Genomic DNA, 17,974 nt, shown 5'->3' with positions numbered 1-17,974 from the left:
GGGAGATATGTGCCATTCACTGCAAGTATCTTGCAAGTGGACAAATTTGATATTGTTTTATTTTGTCACAGTAAATATGTGAGAGTTTGACTGGAAACAAAGCTCTCATCCAAAAAAAACGACATCATATAGTTAAAAAATAACTTTGCATCTGTTTCTAAACTTAATTTCTATTGAATTCAGATTTGTTATTCAAAAAAGGGTTTGATTAACAAATTTATATGGTTATTTTCATTCAGTCAACACAGTAAATAACTTTCTAACATGCTGGTAGGAATGTTGCATCATCCCTTTAATTATACTGAAGTGAGCACTGTTCTGATAAGGACTTGGTCTAAATGCAAATGTACAGCATCTGATGTCTTTATTTTTAATGAGGCAGAGCTCCACTGTGACAGGATGGGAAAGTTTATTGTCATTATTTAACGGTGGTTCCTGGCTCTGTCCTCTCTTCGAGAGAGACGGGGGCACGAAAGCAGATTTAGTGACAGTCTACAGTTTCATTAGGAAATGGAGAAGCCACTCTGGACGCTCCTTTGTTGTAGTAGGTCAGCGATGGCCCCGGCTGTGGTGCGTTTCAAGATTTAAAAAAATATGTTCAATTTTTTTTAAGTGTCATTTTTTACAAAACTTTTGATGCATTTGAATGGTGGAAATGTGAGTGTGCAGTTCTGCAGGCTTAAGCATTGTTTGACATAAGTGAAAGAAAAACTGGTAAAAGATTCACTAAGTGAGACCACCTCTGAGCAAGTGTCTCTTTGCACTCATTACAGGCTGCTTACTGCCCTGAAAGCATGGAGACACATACACAGAAGTCAGTACTTTCATGGACTTAGCTGATAAACCACTGACCCTGTTAAAGTGACAAGGAGAAATTTGCTTAATAAGTATGTGAGTAAATTTCCCAGCAGCATGGAATTAAACAGCTCATTCCTGTTTGTGACTCCCGCCTGTGCTCTGGAAATAGTGTCTTAGAGGTCACATGGAAATCCATCAGGATGTTTTCTTAAGTTTGCATGTGCCTGACTCGTTTCACTGAAAGTCACTTGTCACTCCCAACAGAGGAGGAGGAGGAAAAGTTTGTTGATTTAAAGACAAGTTATTTCAGTGCAGACAGACATGGCAAAAAATGAACAGAGGATCTAGTCTAGAATTAGGCTTGATCAGTTTATCCATCTACATCCAGGATATATTTGTATTGTTACTTGTTACAGTTATTTGATATCTCTCTTGCTGCATTGAGCATGTGTATGACAAAAGAATTTCCCTCGGGATAAATAAAGTTCTTTTTATCTTATCTTATCTTATCTTATCTTTTACATGCAGTCTATGTGGGCTTTATTGGTCCCCTTAAATCAGCAGCCTTCATTCAACTTTTCCAATTATGACCCAAAATCACAAAGACAGCATGTAGAATAATGTTTTCTGAAGTTTTATGTTGTCGTCACTGCTCCTTCGTGACACCTGTTTCAAGAAGTAATTTGCTTCTTCGCCAAGCTTCGAGGAGCTTTGAGAATATTAAAAGTTGAGAGTTAAGACTTTTGTGATCCATGCAAATACCTGCAATGCAAATTCTTCCGAAAAAAGTCAACAGGGAAGTGATGCACCCTGTCACGCAGCAACCTGTTTATAGAACTGTGCTGTTTGAGTATTTAAGTGTTTATTAACCTCAGTAATAGAAACATTAACTTCCTGTCAGGCTCCTTTTATGTGTGAGCATTGGTTCTTCGTGCTGTGTTTTGTTTTGTTTTTGCTTCTTATACTTTAGCCCTGTGTTTTAGAAGCAGTGCATGGATTCTCAGCTCTTGCTGCTTCCATGGTTTGCATTCAAACATTCACAGTCAAAAATAAATAGAATTAGTTATCCACTGTTGGATGATGTTAATAGAATATTTGTGGCCTAACATGGGCCGGTCACAGATGAACTCTTCCCTCTGGTTTTGGATAAGTGACCTGTGATGCCATCATGGAGGGAAAACAAGCAAAAAATAAACTGAGGCAAAGGAAACACAATATTGATCCTACCAGAGTATCACTCAGGAATGCTTGTTCTTAGCAGATATGCTTCGTTTTTTAGATCTCTATATTCCACCGTGTCCTCAAATGACTTCTTTTGAATTGGTAAATTAAACTTAACTCAAGGTCCACTGATTTCAACGATCTGTGAGGTGAAACAGAAAGCTTTATAGAAAAATACTATGAGTGTTTAAAATCAATTTCAGCTAAAGGAGCACTGAAAATTATCTGCAGAACCTGATCACCATTGGTAACCAAAAGTGAAAATGACCCTGGTGTCAAACTGTGCTATACGAGGCTGTGGCTCACAGTCACTGCTCGGGACTTTCACTCTTATTGTACATATATGATATAAACAGAGTTTTTTGTCAACATTGTATCATATTTTCACTAATATTGATAATATAAATACCTTATAATATGTCTGGCTTTAAGTGAAAGCCATTATTACTGTGTTTAAACTATATATCTACTGTAATCTATATTGCAGCTGTAATCTATAAAACTAGCTGTTCATATTATCCAAATAAACGGCCTGAATGAATGTTTGCTCATGCTTTTTTCTGCTAACAGGAGCAGCCAATGAAAATGGGAATGTAGCTGAGGACAGTGAAACTATTCCAGACCAGACACCTGCTGAGGGAAGCGATGCCAAGCCTGGAGATGAGCCTGCTGAAGAGCCTGCCGTGACAGCCGCGTCTGCAGACACCACAGCTGCAACTCCACCAGCAGCAGAAGAGTCTCAGGATGCAGCCAGCAGCCCGCCCGCTGAGACTTCAGCAGCAGCAGGAGCCAGCACCGCTGAGACAGCAGCAAGCTCCTCAGAGGCTGAAGCTCCTGCCCCAGAGCCAGGTAGGCGGGAGTCACAAACAGGAATGAGGTTAAATACTCACAAAAGGCCTTTTACTACATATATTCTTAGAATCTGTAATGTTTTAATGTTTTATTTTGAATTCTTCTGCACATGACAACACCACTGTATCTTCAGTCTGAGCTTATAAACATGCACATTATAAATGCACGTTGTAATTCATGCAAAGGTGAACATTTATGGGAATCGCTGCTCACATCCTCGTGAAACGTATCGGGCAGACAAGGACAAGAACCTGTGTGTGCGTGCATAAGTTGGGTTACTTAAAATGACACTTCAGAACATTTGGAGTGGAAGATTTTCTCTCTTGACACCTCTTGAACAAGTTACCACAGTAGTCGCATAATTAATGTGTCCAAACAAGTGATGGATAAAATGTACAACAGTAACCTGAGCGGTGCTATTCCACCTCAACATGGGATGCCGCAGTACAAAGGTACGTAATGTCTCTTCCGTTTTTAGTTCCTCCGCAACTGTAGTAACTACGCAGTATCCAACAACACACTGGCATGACTTTGGCCTCTAATGAACACACCGGGGTGGCCACAAGAATGCGTTTCCAGGTCACACCTATGATCAGTACCTATTAAAGGATCTGTCTGCATATTGCACAAGCTTAACTGATCAGGTTAAATTTTCGTATGAATTCTTTTAATTACACGCTTTTGTGTAGTCGTGGATTAGACTACTTGTTGAAGTTTCACTGACTGAAACACACACAAAGCGTGATGTTGTTGAGGGTTTACCTTGTAAAATGTAACATTTATTAAAACCTGGCAGCTGTCATTAAGGGATTTGACATTTTGATAGAGGATAAAAAATAGCTGATAGCTTTTGTTTGGCCAAAAGCATTGAGGATATTTGTGTGATTTAAACTTGGAAATAAAGCATTTGTTGTGTTTGCTTTGCCTCCCAGCCCTCTGCTGTGAGTAGGACTCTAAATTAGAAATTTCTGCTGTAACTTCCAAGACAGCACCTCAGCAGGCTCTTCAGACCTGCATTGTGATAATAGCTCTGCATGCCTGTCCGCCAGCGATCATCTATACATGGAAGTGCTCTGTAGGAAGCTGCATGACAAGAGCAGCATTGCACTCACTGCTATCACAAAGTTACTTCGTGATGCAAATGACGAGCAGGTAGCAAATGATGATGAGGTCAACTTCATTTTCCTCTTTGTCTGATGCAAAGTGTTCATTGCAGTAAAGCGGGCCGAGCAGGGTGGCAGGTTAAACATCAAACACCAAACTTTTTAGAGGTTTTAGCTTCTATGAGACTCGATGCTGCTGTAGTGGGCGAAATTAAGTGAATGTTGCTTATTTATAAAAATGTATTCTTGTGTCTTCAGTCTAAGATCTGTGATGATTCTTGGAGTAATTTTTAGCCACAAAATAGAAGCATGAATGCCCATGTCTCAGAGCAATGCTGAAAAACTGTTTTATGCATGTGCTACTTTCAGACTTGACTATTGGATTTCCTTTTCCTTATCAGGTTTTCCTAAAATTTCCCTGAAAAGCCTCCAGTTGATCCAAAACACTGCAGTGAGAGCGCTAACAGGGACTAGAAAGAGAGAGCATGTTTTTCCCATATTGGCTTTTTTTCACTGGCTCCCTTTTTAATCCAGACTTGAATTTAAAACCTGTCTCCTCACATGCAAAATCATGAATAATCAGGCCCCATCAAATGTTAAAGACCTCACTTTGTTCTCCGCCTGCTGGCTTACTTGTGTTTAATAGAGTTTCCTAGAGCTGTCAGGGTTTAGGAGACAGATAGTCGCTCTACTTTTAAAATTAATTTTAAAAATTTCCCTTGTGATAAAGTTTATTCTTAGACTTACATTCATAGTCCTAGACTATAGTGATATTTTTACAATTCAGATTGTCTAAACACTCTGACGGTAACTGGAAAGAGAGACAATATTAGCGTCTCCAGATCCAAAGCACTGATTGCTTAGTCCCCATCATGACTATAGACCTCATACAGCCATATTATCCCAACAGAGCACTTTGCTCTCAGACTGTAGGCTTCCTAGAGTTTCCAAAAGTGGAATAAAAATTGTACAAAAAATATTCATGAAGTAATGCTACCATAAAATCTTCATGGATGTGTCTCACAGATTAACTGTTCATCATTTAATCATTATAGTTAGAAAATCATGATCTTCACCCCCTGCGCCATCCAACTTCACTCACTTTGAGTTCAAATATGGCCACAGCCCTGTGTAGAGATGCTGGATGGAGCATGTGTTTGTGTTGCCAACACTTTGTTGTCACTGTGGTATCATTAAGATGCAATCTGAGTCCACATAGAAACTAGAGCGTTCCAACACATATAGGGCTTCCACCAGCGACGAGCGATGTCGGGACGGCTGAGCCTCCACGCCTCCATTTCACAGCCAGTGGAGAGAGAGGATCGAGTGTCACATAAGCAGAGCTGACAGAGCGGCTCGTCCACCTCTGACGCAGCTACAGGTTGTTTTTAAGGAACAACTTGCTGGAAATCTGCTATTCCTAGTTCTGCAATATAAGTTTTAACACCTTCAGATTAAAGGTGTTTGCATGGAGATTAATTTCCTTTTCTGTTTGGGAGGGAGGCTTTAGTTCAAGTTCATGCAAAATCTGCACTTCAGACTACAACAATACTTTGGGAGTGTGCTGTAACACAGTCAGATGTTTTGTTTGTTTGCATGCAAACATGCTAACACTTCAACTCGGTTCTGGTTGTGTTCATTATGCTGCAAGCTGGAAATCTGACAGGATTAGAGTGCTAAAACATTTGAAAGGGGGTGATTTATGTTCACAGTTTTTCTAGCTCTATGTTTATATTTTTAACTCTAAACTACAATAGCTTAGCACGTCTTAGTCTGTCGCAAGGTCAGTTACTACATGTCTTCCTCCCAGTTTTCCTTTCTTCTTTCCACTGTCCAGTCAAAATATGGGCTTTAAATAAATATATTTTAAAAATGTAATCATAAGGCAACCGAGAATGCTGGCAGCAAGTATCCTAACAGTCCATCGAGCTGTTTCACATTTCTGACTTGGTGAAAGAGACAAAATACCTCAAACCTGGAAAAATACACTCATCTTTGTTCTTCTGCTTGAGCCCACCACATCTGGACAGGTGGCCAGTCTGTCATAGGGCTAATAAACCTCACATAACATAACCTGATACCTTAAACAAACTGATCTAAAATGTGTGTGTGTGGTGCAGTAACACTGGGGACAAGTGTTTTCAGGAGAGTTTGTACCAGCTGTGTGGACAGAGGAGGACAGTAGTGTTTGGTCAGCACCTAAAGGCCAAAATAAGAAGAACACAGCTTAAATATGACGGCTTGTTCGTGTCTTAATTTGCTGTCTTTCTAAACAGAAAAAGGGGATGCCGGAGCGACTGACTCAGAGCCCAAAACAGACGAGACACCTGGTGAGCATCCCGGCAGCTTCCTCTTTATGTCACATGATCCACAAATTGGTATTTGAACTCTTCCAATATGCGTCCTCCTCTCTGCGTTTCTTTTCCAGCTCCCAGTGAGTGACGTGCGACATGACCGACTGCACAGAGGAGTTTATCTGCACGCATGAGTGAAAGTATGTCCGTGTGTGTGTGTGTGTATGAGAAAGAAAGACATTGTCTTGTTGCCAAAATCCAGACCCCGTGGAAACCACTTTGAGTCCGGGTGCTCAGTCACCACTGTGCCTTCTTCCTCCTCCTGGATGTCTGCAGTCTCTCCTCTTTGACTGTGAATAGAGTTCAACAGCACTTAGGTTTCTTTATCTGTAACAGGTAGTAAACAGCTGAGAGAAGCTTAGATTACTATTTATTATCTGTAATGAAATAGCACCATAAACTGTATGTCCTTAACTTATTCTTGAAACCTAAGAGTTTGTTTCTGTGAAAACGAAAGCCAAAGTATATTAGATATTAGAAGATATTATATTTCTTTTTTGGGGGGTGAGGGGTAGCTAGCTTTGATTTTATTATCATATTTAAAGTAGGCGTAAATCTAAGAGGGTTTTTTCCTGATGTGTCATGATTTTTAGTATTCCCAAAAATCTGTAATTAGCAATAAGCTGTTGAAAAATTAAAAAGATCTTAAAATAAAACCGAGTACACATATTCTCTGTGTTTTAATTCGATGCAGGATGAAAGCAAACATGTCACACTGTGATACAGCATTTTTTTTTTTTTTTAATGAGTGAAATTATCAAACCAGAAGCCAAGAGGAGGTTCAGATGATGTTGGGGCTTTTCCATCTGAGTGTCCAGTCCCACTGGATCCCTACTCTTTGTTTAATGAGCAGCCTCTGAGGTGTTAACAACTGAATGTGTGGACATCTATGAATGTCCACACAGTCTCCAACATTTCTGTGGACTTTGTTTACTTATAATTTTGGGTGTAATGAAAAAAACGCGTCAAATTTTTCCAGCAAAATTCCCTCCGCAACGGCGAATTCGTTGTACTGTGTTGTATTTCACACATACTAACCCATCCCTTCTCTGTTATGGTCAGTTCAGCTTCCCATTTCTTTTTAAGGTAAAAGATTGTATCCTGTCTATCTTCTTCTAATGATCTGTAGAAGATGGAAATTGCTTTGAATTGTTCATAGCAATTGTTTACTAGTTACAACTCAATGTTGCTCTGTTGTAAATTTAAATATTGAAAGACTGAAAAAGACTTTGGTGAAATTCAGCGTGGCTCTTCAGGTGTTCTCTGGAAATACAATCAGGCTTCCACACTGAATCTATAATGACACTTGGTGGCGCTACAGCTTGTTAATGATGCGGCCGGCTAGTCTGGAGTCAGAGAGAGGACCGAGAACAACAATTGCCTCAATTTCCACCAGCCCACCCTGAGGAGAAAAGGAGGAGACGCAGATTGAGGCAAAATATGAAATGATAATATTGTCCAAAGATGAACACACACAGTCATTCAAAATCCCCCGCAAAAGGTTTTTGTACAAATCTCTGTAGTCCTATGAAAAACCAAGTGATCCCCATGACTCTGTAATTGTAGATCCACCTTTAGCAGCAATAACTTGAATTTGGCCTTGTTCTTTTTTCCAGCATTGCTTCAGTTCATTGAAGTTTGCAGGTATTTGTTTATATACAGCTCTCTTAGAGTCAGACTGATAGGCAGCATTATTTGCTTCTATAAGATCATTACAAATGTCCCTGCTTGGCATTTTGATAACACACAGCTGAATGATCCAAACCAGCAAACCGCCAAAACTTCTGCTTTTACAAAGGTGTTCACACTTGCTGATCATCAGATAATCCAGTGCATTTGATGATCAGCACCTGTCTGCTATTTACCCTCTGCATTCTCTGAATTCAGCTTCTCTGAAACTGTGAGGATGTGCTTTTTCCCCGCACAGCTGTTTCCCTGGCGTTTAATGTAAATTTAACCCAAACTGAACAAACAGTGGAAAAACAGGACTGAACATGAGGAAAATACGAGTTTAGCTTATACAATTTGACCGAATCCAAAAACGGCATTTGCAGTACATTTACTCATTTGTCCAAATAGCAGCAGAGTCTCCGCTGTGTGACAGTGTAAGCAAATTAAGTCCGGAAAACATGATTAATAGTTTAATTTGTGGTTTAAAATAAAATGCAAATCCTTCCTTTTTCAACCTTTCCGTTTCTGATCAGCATAAAAATGAAATTCATGACATCATCCATATGTGCACAGTAGCAGTGACTTTAAAGTGGGTGTGACATAATGTAATACAATGCTAAAGGTGTGTAAAGCTGTGGTTAACACTCACTCTGGGGAGAGCAGCGACTTGGTAGGCAGCTCTGGCAGGAAAGTTACTGCTGAAAACTGGGGAGGGAAAACATTTTCATTAGATTTGCATGCATTTGCAGAACCACGGTGAAGTTATTCACTTCCATCAGTGAACCCATCTATGAATCTCAATTTGAATGGTTCATTTCAGCTTCTAATAATATGAAAGGCTTTATTTATGAGTGGTTAGACTATTTACCCATGTATTATAGATAAGCAATAAAACAACAAGCACAGGTGCTTTGCAGCTGCTGGGAAGAAAGTTCCTTTGGCTGGTGTATAGCAGCAGCTGAGGATGGCTAACACACACACACACACACACACACACACACACACACACACACACACACACACACACACACAAACAACCTGGAAAGGCACTTTTTTTTCTTAACTTAAGATTTATTACTCATTATTAAAGCTTAAATGCAATTTACAATAAGCAAAACCAGCATCTACGGCTTAAGACATTTTAAAACAAGGTAATAATGCGCTGCCAGTATTGCAGCTGCATTTAGTGGGGGGTCAGCCATTATTCATTTATACACCAGCTTTCACTTATAGAAGGAGTTATAGTTGTGTGAAGGTTCACTCTGTACACGTGCTCTTAACCGGATGTCCTTTAAACCAGTGTTTATAAAGCCTGACTTTAGAGGATCAAAGTTTTAGTGAAACGTCTCCTCACCAGGGTCAGGGAAAGTAACCTGCCTGTGGTTTAGGTGGCAGTGCGAGAGAGAAAGGTGGGAGTTAACATCCATTGCAGCAATGCCTGCTGGGAGAGGTTCGGTTACACTTGTGTGCCTGCACAGTGGTGTCTATTTACAGCTCTCTGGGTGCCGGAGCTTCCATTACACCTGACTGTTATGATCGGCGAGGAGGATGTCATCAGGAAGAATTACACACTTTTAAAATTTTATTTAAAATATGCACTCACTGGCCACTTTATTAGGCACATCTTTTCAACCGCTTGTTAATGCAAATATCAAAATCAGCCCATCAGCAACTGAACTTAGGGATGTAGACACGATCGAGACGACCTGCTGAAGTTCACACTGAGCTTTCACAAACTGCTTTTCCACCAAGGTATGCTGAAGAGGATCTCTGAACCTGGGCTACAGCAGCAGAAGACCACACTCTGGGTGTCAGTCAGTCAAAAACAGGAAACTAAAGCTAGGACTTGCACCAGCTCACGAACATCCTGCCTTATATGATTAAGGCTTCTGCTGCTAGTGTTGGTGTAATGGTTTGGGGGGAAATGTCTGTGAAGGTTCTCAGTCATCCGGGTCATCATAGTCAAAGGAGCTTGCAAAGAAAAGCGTCTGGACTTCTTTAAGTTGCTTGAAGACGTTTCACCTCTCATCCAAGAAGCTTCTTCAGTTCGGTTTGGGGGGAATTTTCTTGGCTTGCTTTGGGCCTTTTTAGTGCAAAGTGGCCACAGGATATTGTTTTTTTTCCTCCATTAGATCACTGATAGGCTCCAGATAATTTTATTATATGTATTAGGGACAGTAACAGCATATTAGTATTCCTGTAACACACGCCGGGCTTCATAAATAGGAATGTGTAAACATGTCCACAAATAAAAACAATTTGAGGTGAGTTTCAGTTTATTCCTCTGATCATTTTCACAATAAAAGTCCTCTGAAAGAATCATTCATCATCTGTTTTACTTCCTCATTCCACAAACTCTGGGAGACATTAACTGACTTCCTCAAAGGTCCTTAAGCAGGCCACACACACACAGAGGAGGGAATTCACTTCCTCACTTTTAAGAGCAGCCTCCTTAATCATAGCCTCATTACCATAGTAACGCACCAGGACGCAGAACAACCCACCGATCTATCTAAAACACTCAGCACTCTGTAATTCAGCAGAAAGTCTCACACTGACCTGAAAATGGACCACAATGAGCTCTTATATAATTTAAATAGAATAACTGGCCACTGATTTGAGGAAAGCTCTGACCATCTTGGCTCAAAGCTGCCCCCTTGTGGCTACTTTCATGAAGAAGTGCATGCAGCGCAGTTTTTTAAGGCTTCATTAAGACTCCAAATTAATAAAGAGGCTTTTTTAACTACCACGTGACAGCATGAAATAAAGGGAAATCCTGCCATGTGTGTGAGACCTGTATGCAAGGCCAGCTGTCATAAGAAAGCAGACCACAAATCTACTACACATGTTCATTCATAAATTCCTATAACATCTCTATTTTTCTGGCTTGGATCCTCAACCCGTTGATAGGCAGCTCTGAACACCACATCCAGAACACCTTGGATTTTGTTGAGAAGGTGAGAGATGTCATTATGGAGGCAGATGAAACAATGGTCTTGTACAATGTTACATCTCTCTTCACTTGCATCCCAGTCATGGAGGCGTTGGAGGTAGTTCGTAAGAGATTACAGGATGATTCCAACCTCAACAACAGGAACACTCTCAGCATCGACCAAGTGTGTTTGCTTTTGGAACAATGGGTCAGTTCCACAGGCAGAAACATGGGTGTGCCATGGGTTCCCCAGTTTCACTCATTGTGGCCAATTTGTACATGGAAAAGGTGGAAAAGAGGGCTTTGTTTTCCTACCATGGAAACACCACCAAGTCATTGGTTCAGGTATGTGGATGACACCTGGGTGAAAATCAAATCTCAGGACGTACATCAATTCACGCCATCACATTAACTCGGGAGTCACACAGAAAATGTATGCTTGACGACTCACCGCCAGTCCCTGTAGAACTCCCGGTCTCCAAACTGCAGCAGCTCTGCCACAAAGTTCAGAGAGGAATGTCAAAACCAACAGAAGAATATATTAGATGGATAGAAACCTGGGAGGAGGCAGCCAGGGGGAGGATTAGAAAAGGAGAGAGGAAAAGGTGTCTAGGTTGGTAAGGTTGAACTACTGTTGCTTAACAAATGTAACTCTTGAGACAGTATAAATCTCACTTCAAAAATGTTAAAACAATACAAAAAACAACAGGCAACAACACCAGAATCAAGGGATTAAGTCAAGTATTTAATTTAGAACAAGTCTGACGTATAAATGAAAAAGTCTCTGATGTGCAGTCTTGATACTCACAGCTTTCAGCAGCTGCTCCACCATCCTAGAAAGATCAATTTCCTTTAAGAAGTAACAAATAAAAGGATACCTTTTCTTTATAAGCCAAATCTAAATATGTTTGAAGGCCGCTCCAGTTTCAGGCAAATGTTTCTTGACTCTTGCTTTATTCCTGGAGCCACTGTGAGTGATGCAGTTAGTGTCTCTGTGTTTACACACCTGGAACAGTTTCATTGAGTTCTGAACACTTGGGATCCTCCACTGGAAGACACAGACTTAGGTCAATTTTTTTTGCTGAGTATATTTTTCACAATATACTCAAAGAAGTAAAATGTTCTAACTCGGCATATCACAATTTCAGATTTTCACTAAAGAATCTTAGAGAATGACAGATACACAATATTCAACTACAAAAAACAAACTATAAGTCAAATCTAAATATATTTATTGCAGGCAGCATTTTGAGGCTCAAAGGTTTCAGCATGTGGTAATGAAGCAGAATGGCAACGGCTATACGGGGCATATAGGAGACATTGGTGTTAACTGCTGACCCGTTGGACTGTGCCACAATTGCACCTCAAAAAACACAGGCAGAGGAATAAGGACAACAATTTAAATTTCAAGTATCATTTAATTTTAATTTGTTCATTATGGTGTATTAAAATGAATCCACAGTGATATAACTACAGATCCAACTTTGATCCATGATCAATTGAAATAGCTCCAGCTTACAAGCACAAGGAGTTGTACATGTTAGTATGCCACCACTAGATGGCAGTACAGTGAGTATTGAGGCAGAAGGAAAGACTAACAAGGACTGTCCAGACCTGTAAGATTTAGCTGAATGAGGGTCTTACTTTCTAAATCTTATGCAGTTTTGGAAGCCACGCTGGTGTACATTTTCATTTCTGCGTGGACATGTACTGAGGTTTAACTCACCAGCATGACAACACACCAGTTGAGGATCCCTATGTAGTTGCTGTAGCCGCTGGCTGAGCTCAAGAGAGACTCCTGTAGATCTTGACATCTGCAGAGAAGCACACAGTCGGAACGTTCACCGATGAATTTTAGAATATAATCAAACGATATCCACTCTTTCCTGTCTCACTCTTTTACAGTATCCTATCTCTGGTTTTGCCTTCTTTCTGTTTCTGGTGTTTATTTTCCTTCTCCTGAGCCTGCAGCCGATCTCTTTCACCTGTTCATTCTTTTTATACATTCAAACACTAATACAGACACAGTCGGGGCTTTAAGTCCATGGTTTAAAACAGATGTGAAAGAAAAATCATGATTATTGCATAAATGTCTTTTTGCCTTTACAGAACATTAACAGAAAAGTTTGTATTTCTTTCTAACTTAAAGTCTTAGAAGACAGGAGCAGCCAGACAATTTTCACACGTTTGTATCTTGTTTAAACACCCTCAAAGTTCAAACCTTCCTAGAAAAATAGGTGCAGTATTATAGAATGAAAACAAAGATCAAACCCTGTTTTCAGGTCCAGAACATGGGAATAGAACAGCTGCGAGATAATTCAACATCAATGGTAGCTTACGGAAGTAGAGGAAGCAAGAAGAATGAATTGAGTAAAGTTTGATTTGTCTGACTGTTTTCTTTCACTTAGTGTGCCTTATAATGGTCCGAAAAATACGGTAACTTCTACCTTCTTTTAGTATGTCCAGAAGTCCAACTTTTTGTGCTATGGTTACCATCTTCCTCTGCCTTTTGGGTTGTTGTGTTTGCTGGGGAGAAAACTTACAAACATACAGTACAGCACTTCAGAGTCACACTGGTAACAATCAAAGATTTATGTAAATTTGACAAGCTGAACGTATTCTGTACTGTATCACAAAATCATGAGGATGTATGCTAGTCTTCCAGCACCACACAGTATTGAGGAGCAAATATCAGTCAGTGTATACCCATGATAGAGCGCAGTCCTGTCTCGGCCACATTAAACCAGTCAAAATACCAAACGAGGCCAACAGTGGCTCAATAAAGCCATTCTCCACAAGGACTTTCCATGAAGTTCGTCTTGGATCGCCAAGCGAAGAAGAATCAAACCAGCCAAGAGCAGATGAAGTGGATGAAGGTGAAGCAGGGCAGCACGGAGGCGAAAAGAGCGAGGGCAGTGAGGCGAAAAGAGATGAGAACAAGGTTCTCAAAAAGTAGATGACTGATGAGGTTATGTTCTGGTTTTCTTTGTCAGGCAGGAAGGAGCCCAGCGGGCGATGGTAGGTCATCACAGTGAAGGCGATAGCCAAGGCCGAGCCGACGGCTTTTAGAACTGAGGGAGAACGAGAGGCAGAGTTAGAACAAGAAAAGAGAAATGTTGTGAAGTGTGACACTCCACATAAAGCCAAACCAGCAGACTTTTAATGTATCATAACTTTGGCATATTTACAGAAATTTTAGGTTCATGTTGTGAATATATTGACCATTGAAGTACAAAAAACATAAAGAGAAAATGATCTAAATAACCTAGCCTAATGGTTGTGTGATGTATCAGTGGATAAAAATATCAACTGTAAACATAATTAACTGGCACATAGGTGTGGAAACTGACTGAAATTGTCTGTGGAGATTAACAGTAATTTTAAAAAAGAGCTAAATTTGTGCTGGGCTAAGATATTTAGATCATTTTCTCCTTCTTTGTGTTGGTAAAATGATCAGGGGAGCTACTGGAATTTTGCTTGACCACGTTTTTAAGAGAAGCCATAGTTACCTGTTCTTTCATAATATAGTCTGTTTCAGTTTAAGCGTTGTTTTCAATAAATTGTATGCTCAAAAAAAGCTTTATCTCAATCCCATTGCTTCTTGTTGCATGTTGAAGCTCTACTTGGAATCTTGTTAAGATAAAACCATGTTAAATATATATTGGTTTGCCAAGTGATCTTAAACATTTGATAGGGGCTGTACACTGGCATTCAATTCTCTGTATAGAGAACACTGGTTAGCTAATGGTGTCGTCCAGTAGCCTAGCACTAGCAAAAAAACAGGAAGCCAAAAGATAAATTCATGTATGAAATCCAAATAAAATATGTATAATGCTTACCGTCTATTAAAAAAATGTAATATAAGATTAGAATAGTGTTTATTTGTCTGCTTATTTATAAGGAACTCCATTAGCTTCCACAACAGTGGTTGCTAGTCTTCCTGGGGACTAAACCATCAAATACAATCAATTAAAATATTACACAATAAAGTGGATGCAAAATATCCACAATTTGGCTCTTACATCCACAGTGAGAGTTTACAGTTTTTAAAATAGAAGCATATAAATATCAATAACACTGAGGCAAAACACACCAATAATGTTGTTTAGATATTCTACTTTCCATGTTCCAGATCCCCAGAATTGATATTTTCACCGAATGGTCTTTTCTGTCTGCCAGTGTGTCATGCAGATTTCAAGATTAATAAGCTCTGACACTCAACCTGACAAAGTGTGAATTTGCCAAGGCCACTGTAACATACTTGAGCAGGGAAGTGGGACGTGGTCAGGTGCGGCCCCTTAGCGCCAAAGTGGTGGCGATTAATGAATATCCCACACCTAAATAAAGGACTTGAACTGTGCAGATTCCTGGTAGGTTATTACAGGAACTTCTGCAAAAACTTCTCCTCCATAGTCCAGCCATTAACTGATCTACTTAGTCCAAAAGTGGATTTTATATGAAAGTGCAAAATTCCTCCTCTGCCACACTCCTGGCTGTAATCTAAAGCACAGCGTTAACATAACTTTATGGCAGTTCAGGTACTACCATAAACAAGGTATAGCGTCACATCAGCAGTGACAACATCAGTGACATCGCTTCACGTCCTTTATAAGATTTTTTTTCCTGATGTGTCATGATTTTTAGTATTCCCCAAAATCCGTAATTAGTAATAAGCTGTTGAAAAATAAAAAGATCACCTTAAAAAAAACCTAGTACACATATTCTCTGTGTTTTAATTTGATGCAGGATGAAAGCAAACATGTCACACTGATGTGTTACAGCATTTTTCTTTTTTTAAATGAGTGAAGTTATCAAACCAGAAGCCAAGAGGCTTGATGTTGTGTCCACTCCTACTGGATCCCTACTGTCTGTTTAACGAGCAGGCTGTGAAGTGTTAACAACTCAATGTTGCTCTTTTTTTTGGCACCTGTTAGATGTTTAGTAATGATGCTGGATTCGTGATTCCTTGCAAGCTTTGTTTACTATGTAACTGAGAGACATTAGATGCAAGCAGCTTGACTCCCGGGGGCGGGTCTAGCGTTAGACGTTTTCTCACTGGCTGCGTGCGCAGAGTATTACTTTGAACAGGAATAGGAAACGAGCATTAATGAACAATACTAATCAGATGTTCTACAGCACCTGAAACATTTGAACAAGCTAAACAAACACTGGATGACTGAATAAAATTAGCACTAAATCTGGTACTTGAACACAGTGAAATCTCTTCATTTCTAACATATTTATGGCTGTGATGAACACGCAGCGCTCTGAAAATGGGCTTAGGTTAAATTTAGAAGAGGGATGAATTAAAATAAAAAACAAAACAAAAACATATTTCAAATTAATGTATGAATTTAACTGAAAAATTCTGAGAGCCTGTGGGCGGGACCTATTTTCAATGGGCGGGACCTATTTTCAAACATCAAAGCAAAGAGAATCAGGCCATGACATCACAGTCACCAAAATTCTATAAATAGGGGTGAAACAGCACACTGGTCAAGCACGTTTCTTACTTACAGTCACGAGCGATTCACTAGACGAACTTTTGTTCTGCTACAGCCAACTTCAAACCCTGATTCACATTTGATTATCGAATTCACATCTGAATATCGAATTCACATCTGAATATCGAATTCACATCTGAATATCTTATTTAGTGTAACACGCTAAATTTGTTTCAAAGTTAAATATCAAAAATGAGCAATCAGGAAGGAAAACCAGAATTTGTCTTCACTCTGCCAAAGAGTGCACTCGACAACCTCATGCAGGTTAGGAAAGCCTTGCAAAACTCTCTGACTGAAAACAAACTTTTAAAAGAGGGTGAAAGTAGAGCCAGACAGCAAATCAAACAGATGATGACTCAAATTTCAAACATGCGCACCAAGCTGGAGCTGTATGAGAACCAAGCTGCAGGAGTCACTGACGAATCAGTGTCGCGCAAACCGCAGGTGAGCAGCGCCACCAAAGAAAAAGAGGAACAGACGTGTTCAGATCAGGAAAAGGTCAGCAACCTTGACCTTGAGATGAACCGTCTGAAAGAGCAGCTTCAGCAGAGGGACAACGAAATCCTGATGCTGAAACAGGAGAAGGACACTCTGTCTGCCAAGTTCACGCAGCTCCAGAAACATGAAAGAAATCTGAAAGAAACTATGCGGAATGCTCTGTGGAAAGAACAAACACTGAGAGAGAATCTGGAGCAGGAGAAAAAAGTCCTGGAGGAACAAATTAAGAAACTCCTGGAAGAACAGAAAGTGGTGAATGACACAAAAGAAGAAGTCAAAGAGGCCATCACAAAATGTCAGGATGCAGAGAAAGAACAGAAAGAACTGGAGGAGGACAAGAAGGCTCTGCAGCCACAGAGTGAGGACTCCAGCGAGATTAAAGAAAGTCAGGCAGAGACAAACATACCAGAAATGCAGACAAAACTGGACACGCAGAGAATAGAATTAGTAGAGTCTCAGACTGAAACACAGGAGACGGCAACCCCACAGTCGTCCTCATCTGATTGTCTGAGTGGGGAAAAGTTGTGTGTCAACAAAGTGATTGAGTTGGTGGTTTCACAGGCCATAGAACAAGTCTCCACTAAATACAAGCTCTTCACAGAGCGCCTCACTGCTGACTGCATCAGCGATCGCCTGATTGAAAAAATTTGGCCTGAAATTGAGCTGAAACATTTGGATCTATCCCCCAAATGTCTGAAAAACATAGACAAGGCCATTCTCAAGGATCTTTGCAAAAGACACAACTGCAAGGAAAAATATCTGATTTTCAATCTGAGGGAACAGCTTGATAGTATTACTGTCCCAACCTTCACCAAACACCTGTTGGCATTACCAACAAGAGTACTTAGTGTCTCTAAAAACAGGGAAGAGTACCAGGAGGCTGTGAAAAATGTCACCAAAGATCTGGTAATGCACGCTATGAAGGGAGAAAATGAGGCAGCTACATGGAATGCAGGAACATCAGAGTTTATTGTACAGAGGCTTTCCCACAAGATCTGGAACAAAATTTTGTCCAAAAGCTACAAAATGTCCATGGAAAAC

General features: G+C 40.0%; 2 protein-coding genes across 4 annotated transcripts in view; one reads left to right on the top strand and one right to left on the bottom strand.

The window, feature by feature from the left end:
• Nucleotides 1–7,007, top strand: part of si:dkey-284p5.3 (uncharacterized) — a 29,533-nt gene extending 22,526 nt beyond the window's left edge. For all 3 annotated transcript variants that reach the window (XM_076879346.1, XM_012918583.2, XM_004549182.2), the window contains 3 exons: nt 2,590–2,868; nt 6,251–6,304; nt 6,403–7,007. In XM_076879346.1, the coding sequence (XP_076735461.1) occupies nt 2,590–2,868; nt 6,251–6,304; nt 6,403–6,416 (347 nt within the window). In that variant the 3' untranslated portion in view covers nt 6,417–7,007. The remainder of the gene's footprint in view (nt 1–2,589; nt 2,869–6,250; nt 6,305–6,402) is intronic.
• A 19-nt stretch (nt 7,008–7,026) lies between these two features.
• LOC143414609 (uncharacterized) lies at nt 7,027–15,943 on the bottom strand. The gene is made up of 6 exons (XM_076879347.1): nt 13,638–15,943; nt 13,379–13,469; nt 12,658–12,745; nt 11,383–11,979; nt 8,649–8,704; nt 7,027–7,730 (listed from the first exon to the last, which is right to left on the bottom strand). Exons 1-4 carry the CDS (start codon nt 13,639–13,641, stop codon nt 11,830–11,832), a joined length of 333 nt encoding a protein of 110 aa, XP_076735462.1. The 5' UTR covers nt 13,642–15,943; the 3' UTR covers nt 7,027–7,730; nt 8,649–8,704; nt 11,383–11,829.
• Between the last annotated feature and the right edge of the window lie 2,031 nt (nt 15,944–17,974).

This window comes from Maylandia zebra, linkage group LG22, assembly GCF_041146795.1.
Source record: "Maylandia zebra isolate NMK-2024a linkage group LG22, Mzebra_GT3a, whole genome shotgun sequence".
NCBI lineage: Eukaryota > Metazoa > Chordata > Actinopteri > Cichliformes > Cichlidae > Maylandia > Maylandia zebra.
This window is presented reverse-complemented; position numbering and strand designations above follow the sequence as displayed.